Source organism: Papaver somniferum, chromosome 7 (genome assembly GCF_003573695.1).
Source record: "Papaver somniferum cultivar HN1 chromosome 7, ASM357369v1, whole genome shotgun sequence".
Classification (NCBI taxonomy): domain Eukaryota; kingdom Viridiplantae; phylum Streptophyta; class Magnoliopsida; order Ranunculales; family Papaveraceae; genus Papaver; species Papaver somniferum.
In genome coordinates, this window is record NC_039364.1 from 231109239 (window position 1) to 231116573 (window position 7335).

Genomic DNA, 7335 nt, shown 5'->3' on the forward strand with positions numbered 1-7335 from the left:
CTTATCATAACCTTCTTTTCATTTCTCTCTGATCATTTTTCGTCTCGAAGGAGCTCTGGCAACGAATGTTTTATTGAGATCATGCGATTTTGGGAAATCAAGTTTCGATTGATTGTAACTTGTAAGTTGATTTACCTATTATTGATCTTTAACTCAGGTTTCATCTTGATTCAATCTTAATCTGAGATCCAAATCTCTTGATTCCTTGGAGAGAAATTAAGAATTAAGATTTTTGGGTTATGGAAAGAGGAATTGAACTCGGTTTTTTGTGTCTTTATTCTTGATTCGTTAATTTTTTTACTTCAATTTTTATAAAAATACTTCAGATCTAGATACATAATCATGTTTTAGGTTCATTTCATTAGTAGATCTGATTTTTTAGTTTCATTTTGTTGGTCTTTGGTTTGTTTTTAGTTGCTTTTGTATATTAATCATCAGTACGTATATGATGTATTGGTGGTTTTTGATGAAAATAGTCCAGATCTAGTTATAAAATCATGTTTTACGTTCGTTTCATTTGGAAACTGATATTTTAGTTTCATTTTGTTGGCTTTTGGTTTTGTTTCTGTTTGGTTTTGTGTATTAACCATCAGAACGTATATGACGTACTGATTTTCTGTGTTTACTATGCATCTATATGTTTTGCTTGTGTATTAACCATCAGTACGTATATGACGTACTATTTGTATGAATCTTAATCGTAATTATTCGATTTTTTGATTAGATTATGATGTTTTTAGCTTATTTGAACTCTCAATTTGATTTTCTTGTTATTTTCGTTCTTTATTTTCTAAGAAAATCATGCTTGTTTATTGTTTCAGGGGTATTATCTAGCAGTACATATGTCGCATACTAGTACAAACTACTTTTGATTCTGTTTTATTCTTAGTTTTATCACTTGTTGTTGTTTGATCCATAAGTACATATCTTCCATACTGAAATGATACTCTTTCGATTCTGTTTTTTTATAGATTCATTCCATGCAGTTGTTTTTTAGTTCATGAATCAGCAGTACATATGTGGCATACTGATATAAACTGCTTTTTGATTATGTTTTATTCTTAGTTTTATCACTTGTTGTTGTTTCATCCATAAGTACATATATGCGATACTGAAATAAGACTCTCTCGATTTAGTTATTTTTCTTCATGGAGTTGTTTTAGACAGTGAATTAACAGTACATATATTGAATACTGAAAAAGTTGCTCTTTGAATCTGTTTTATACATAGATTTTAGTCAGTTAATTCTTATGATTTTTTCAGTACATATATGAAATACCGAAATAAAACTGAACCATCGTTAAGTAGTATTAATCTTGATGTTGTCATATTACTTGTACTATTCATTTTTGTTCTGTTATTCATATATGGATTGTTGTTGTGTTTTAATTGTTACATTTTGGTCACATTTACAGGTTCAATATGTCTGATGTTAAGAGTGTTGGCGCTTTTTGGAGGAAATGGTCCAATGGGAGTGGAGCACTAGAGAGATCCTTTTTTTTTTAACCTGTAAGCAGTGTAGCAGATATGTACTCAAATTATATAAGCAGTGTAGCGGATATGTACTCGAATTTCATAAACAGTGTAGCAGTTGTGTACTCGATATAATGAGCATGTAGACACACACTTTTGGTAGTCAGGGTATTATGATCATTTCCATGTTTTAATTAATTGTGGACCTTCAGATAAAAGAAAATTCTGGTTGGACCCTACTATAAATAACCTTATGGAACCTTATGGGCTTAGTACCAAACAAGAAATTTTCCAATAAATTTCTAGATATGGAAGCTGCCGGTTCCAAAAGGAAATAATGTGAGATATGGGCACCGCATAGACGATTAGTTGCCGATGATTGTCTGGAACAGTTAAAACTCAGATGTCCAGATACATTTAAAGGTGAACGTGCAAGAGATGCATTAAGCTTAAAAAAAAAAAAGATAAAAGAGTAGGGATCCGAAAATTTGTACTAAGCTCAAGTGGCTAGCCTTCCGAAAGAGTAACTGGTCCACAAAAATAGGTAACGAAACAGAGAGGGGAAAAAAAAGTCTAATTAATTACTAGTATTTTTTCTCTTAAACCCATCCAGAAAAACTGGATTATAGAGATATTCCTAGATAAATATAAATAACAAAGAACCCAACTTGCAGAAGATGAGAGTTGTACACATTAAACACTATATCACGATGTAGAAACGAAGCATCTTTCACCCTAATCATGGCATCTAGTCTCTAGAGGAACTCTATTCCACTCCAAGTCAGTGGGAGGACCACCATATTCGAATCACACTGTAACTGACAGATGTACGGACTGGATGAATAGAAGAAAATCCGTAAATTGAAAGAAAAAACCCAGGGCTATATGCAAAACTTATGCGGGACTATGAGCAGTTCCAGATTTGTCTGCGTCCATTGGCTCGCCTTCAGCGAATTCACCCTCTGCTGCGCTCTCATCAACTTCAGCACCATTGGTTTGGGGTTCGGGAGTGCTTTGTGGTGGAGGTGATGGTGATTCCGCTGGAGTTGGTGGCTTTGGCGCTGCTGGCTTGGGTTTCGTCATCACTGGCCTGCAGAACCTGTTCCAACAGAACAAACAACGCAGGAGAAAGGAGATGAGGCAATTACCATCCATTCATGAGATCTGTCAAAGTGGAGACTTATTTATTTATTTCAAAAAAAAAAAAGTAAACATGCAGAGAAATTGTAATGTACCTATCAAGGGCTTCTGCCTTCCTTTTAACGTCAGCAGACAACAACACTGGGTTAGCATATTTAGGCAGAGAGTCTTGCTGCTGCTGCTTCTCTCTCAACCATGCTTCTGCTTCGACACACTCCTTAATGACCTGCCACATTAAGGAATACAGGGAATATAAGATGGTGTGCTACAATGATTCATGCAGAGAAAGAACAACATGTCATCCAGATTCCAGCTACTAGCAGAGTACCAAAAAGGATTACCTTCTCTTTCTCAGCCAGGTCAATGTGCTCAAATTTAGGATCATTGGACATAGCTGCCTCCTTGAAGCTGTTGAAGCAGTATGTAAGTTGGTCAATGACTGGTCCCCTTTCAGTGGACTCCTTGTAACGCTCCTCAATAGGGTCACCTTGCTGTTAGTTCCATCATCCATAACACGAGTGAACATATTGATTAAAAAAAAAAAACAGATTAAAACACATACTATTGGGGAGAGAGAAGAGAAAAGCTAACCTTCTTTAGTTCCTCAAGTTTGGCAACGTAAACACCTTTTGTTTCATCTTCACCGTCTTCATACAACCAGTCTTCCACAGTTTGAAGTTTAGAAATTAATTCCTCCTTCTCTTGCTCAGTAACAAATCCGTGATACTTGTCGTTAAGCTGAACATTAGAAGAAAAATATACAATCAATGATAAAGAATTAGAAACATGGTCGATAGCAAATTAATTATAAAAACTGGTCCTTACCTTGTTCCTCATGTCATAAACATATGCTTCAACAGCATTCTTCTTGTCCTTGGTTTCTTCCATGACTCTGTCTTGCAGAGCCATTTCAAATTCCTTCTCAGTTGCCTTCTGTACATCAAGAGGCAACATCCCCCCATAAACCAACTCCGAAACTGGGACATTTGTTTTCTTTACCTTTCTTTTAGGAGCTTCAACCTGCAAAAGCAATCAACAAATAAGAATTCTATGACCCCTAACTTCCAGATGAAATCACAGTGAGATTAATCAAATGCATGTCTTTCCAGTTTCCACCAAGTTGAGAACTTGAGAACTTAATTGCTCAACCCAAGAGAACATCGTACAAATATAAAACCGTAGAGAGACTGTCACCTTAGCATCAGTTTCCATCTCCACAGGCTTCTCTCCAGACTCGGGTGCACCATTTTCAACTCCATCCTTGGCATCTTGCATATTGACATCAACTCCGGCAGGTGCTGCATCTTGTGATGCATCAGTCTCCATCTTGGCAGGCTCCTTTGAAACTGGAACATCTGACTCTTCTTCTTCTAGAAGCTGGAAGAACCAAATGAATTTCCAAGTTAGGACGAATAAATTGACATATGCATAATTTTGCATACCAGCATTGAATTATCATGGTGTACAAAACTTACCGTTGCTGAATCAATAGAGACAATCCCATGGAGATTCAACCGGGCTTTAACTTTCAGCTTTGAACGCTCACCATTTTTGGATTGAAAAGGACCAACCTATCAAAATCAAAAAAACAAATCAAGGTTAGCAGTGTATCCTATAAGCATCAGAAACTGTAAACAATTTTAAGCACTATTGGCAGTTCAGTTACCGTGTACGTGCTAATCTTTGCTGGTACTTGCAACTCAGCTGCATCAGCATACTGAACATCAATGGTGAATGTTCCTTGCCTAAAGAATGTCAAGGCCTTAACACTAGGCAATGGGTTTCCTTTTGGGAAGACAATAGTATTCTGTTGGTGATCTGCAGCTGCGGAATCAGAATCTGGTGAAGAACCCTTCCAAGACAAGGCGATTGGCATCGGAAAGCTCTCATGGACCTGCAAACAATACAGAATGAACATTCATTAACGAATCCATATATACAAAAGAAATCTTCTAGAGAAAGCAAACCATTAATAGCACATAACAACCAAGATGATAAAAGCTTATGCGTCAGCAAACTATACTCTCCTACTAATAATTCCATGATTCACTACTTCAATGTGGCTAGCTTGATGTCATACACGCATAAAATTTGGCATGCGATAAATAAACAATAACAATAACAATCAAAATAGAGAAAATTTCAAAGTTAACCAAACACACATGGTCTAGGAAGGCAAAAATATTGAGCTGCCTCTCGAGCTAAACACAAGAAACAAATATATTGATCTGCCTCTAGAGCTAGATACAAGGACCGAATATGAAAAACTGTTGTCCTACGGAGTGTACATAGGCCATCATACTAAAGAGCATATAGTTCAAATACAACATGACACGGCTAAAATATAGATAGGAGACTATACCTGAAATTCCCGCACTTTAAATGTGGGACTAAGCATTGCACACTGAAGAGCACATCCACGGGCAACACACTCACTGGCATTCATGGTACGCCTTGGTTCCTTCCCAAAGAATTCTGTCAAGATTTTCATGATTGCTGGCACTCGAGAACCTGAACCAACAACCTCAACTGAATGAATGTTTTCAACAGTTAGCCCAGCTTCAAAAAGAGCCTTTTCCAGAGGCCTCTTCACACGCTCCAAAATTGGGATACTTATCTGTTCAAACTCTTCCCTCTTAATAAATCCCCTGACATCTTTCTCTTCCATCAAGCACTCTATATTCAAAGGTGCCTCTGGATTAGCACTCAACATCTTCTTCAACTTCTCACACGCTGTCCTTAACCTTAAACAGGCCCTTGCATTCGAAGGCACATCGATTTTGTACTCATCTCTGAACTTCCCAACAAAATGCTGGAAAAGAGCTTCATCAAAATCTCTGCCACCAAGTGAACGATCAAATCCATGAGCCAACACTTTCAGTTGACCCTTCTTGTACCCAGCAATACACACTTGCATACTCGCATGACCAATATCAACAAAGGCGACGTTCAACTGATCATTCTCAGGCAAATCAGTCTTATAAATACCATACGCCAAAGCAGTAGCAGTAGTCTCGTGAAAGAGACGAAGAGGATGTAAACCAGCAATGGTTGCAGCATCCAAAACTGCCCTTCTTTGAAGATCAGTAAAATAAACTGGTATTCCAATACAACAGTCGACAACAGCTGTATTCAAATTCTTCTCTGCAATAACCTTCAAGTCTGAAAACACCATCCCCAGAACTTGGGTTGGAGTAAAAGCCCTAGACTCTCCCAAATACCGCACGTTAATCAAAGGATATCCATCAGGACCTTCAGTAACTGAAAAAGGCAAAGCTTTAATATCACGTTGAAGCTCTGGATCATTGAATTGACGACCAATCAATCGCTTAATCTGAGAAATCGAATTCTTAGGGTTCATCATAGTTGTAGCAGCTCCAGCTGTCCCAATAAACCTTTGTTTATCACCAAAGCAAACAATTGCTGGTGTTTCTCTCTTTGATTCATCGTTGAGAACAACATCAATACCTCTTTGTCTTGCTACGGCAACAATGCCACTCTCGTTACCAAAATCAAATCCAACAACACTCATACTTGCCGAGATTTAAATAACCCTTATTCGTCTAATTTATCTCTGCCAAAAAAAAAAAAAAAACAATAACAACATCAATAACAGATCCAAAATCTAATTCACCAATCAAATCTAATGCCCCGAAATCACAACAATAAGATTCAAATCAAAAAACATTACAAAAGCCGATCTAAATTAAAAACGTACAGATAACTCTATGGTTAATACCTCCTAGATCATCAACTAATCGAATGACATAAAAACATACCCTGACAAAGAATCTTAAACAAGATCGAACCGTTTCACAAGAGATCTATAACCGTAAAAAACAAAGACAATGAAGAAACATAAGTTAGGTTCGGAGAAACCGTACCTTTGCGAATGAGCAAAGAGAGGCAACACAGAAAAGAGAATCTGACAGTGTTTTTGAAGGAGAAGAGAAGTATTTATGCCTCCGTTTTTAGGTTTAGAGAAGTTGTTGTTTTTCTTGAGTCGTGAAAGCACGAGAGAGAAGAGAATTTTTTAAGAGAGAGACTGAGGGGAAAAAGGAGGGACTTTATATAGAAACGAAATCTCTTTTGTGTTCTAGAACCCTCTGTTAAGCCTTTGTTTGGAGGGGTTTGGAGGATTTTAGGAGATTGTTTGAGGGTAGATGTGTAAAGAAAACAATTATTTAAGGATGTGTTTTGGTATGAATGCTTGAATATTTGTTTCCTGTTTTCTCGTGCTGTCACTTTGATGACCCTGGAAATATCGTGAATAGTCCGGACTGGACTGTGAAGTTCTAGAAAGATCTAAAATGGGAAACGGTAGTGTTAGCCGTTAGAGTTGGGGGGTTAGCAGGTAGTGAAGTCAAGGATGGTAAATAACAAGTTGAGTGAGTTTACTTTTCAACTGCAAGTCTACAATATGTATGGATGGTGCAGGCTTTTTGGGCCGGCTTGAAATGAAAATTACTAGGAGCCGGGTTTTCTTAAGTGCCTATACGACTAACTCAACGCAATTTCGAGAGTGAAAACTCAATGAAGGAAAATGTTTAGAATTATATCTCTTTTCTCTCTTGTTGTTAGAACGTTTACAAAACTGAATCCGTGAACCTAAATACAAAGAGAAGTTTTGGACGGTATCAAAGACCGATGTCAAGGGATCAATCAAGTCGATCTTATACAACAAACAAGGTCGTACCTATCTGATAAACGAACAACCTATGA

The 7335-nt window shown here is 37.2% G+C and overlaps 1 protein-coding gene across 1 annotated transcript; it reads right to left on the bottom strand.

The window, feature by feature from the left end:
- Nucleotides 1–2018: 2018 nt before the first annotated feature.
- On the bottom strand, nt 2019–6662 carry LOC113299802 (heat shock 70 kDa protein 15-like). The gene is made up of 10 exons (XM_026548891.1): nt 6498–6662; nt 4976–6187; nt 4280–4507; nt 4089–4184; nt 3808–3990; nt 3439–3633; nt 3205–3351; nt 2955–3104; nt 2709–2839; nt 2019–2572 (listed from the first exon to the last, which is right to left on the bottom strand). Exons 2-10 carry the CDS (start codon nt 6143–6145, stop codon nt 2368–2370), a joined length of 2505 nt encoding a protein of 834 aa, XP_026404676.1. The 5' UTR covers nt 6146–6187; nt 6498–6662; the 3' UTR covers nt 2019–2367.
- Between the last annotated feature and the right edge of the window lie 673 nt (nt 6663–7335).

What these genes read in the sequence shown, in the direction of transcription:
- LOC113299802 (XM_026548891.1), bottom strand. Translation starts at nt 6,145, where the DNA reads ATGAGTGTTGTTGGATTTGATTTTGGTAACGAGAGTGGCATTGTTGCC. An exon ending in CAAAGATTAGCACGTACACG is followed by an intron (nt 4,185 to 4,279) that starts GTAACTGAACTG and finishes TGATTTTGATAG; the next exon opens with GTTGGTCCTTTTCAATCCAA. An exon ending in AAGGCAGAAGCCCTTGATAG is followed by an intron (nt 2,573 to 2,708) that starts GTACATTACAAT and finishes CTGTTGGAACAG; the next exon opens with GTTCTGCAGGCCAGTGATGA.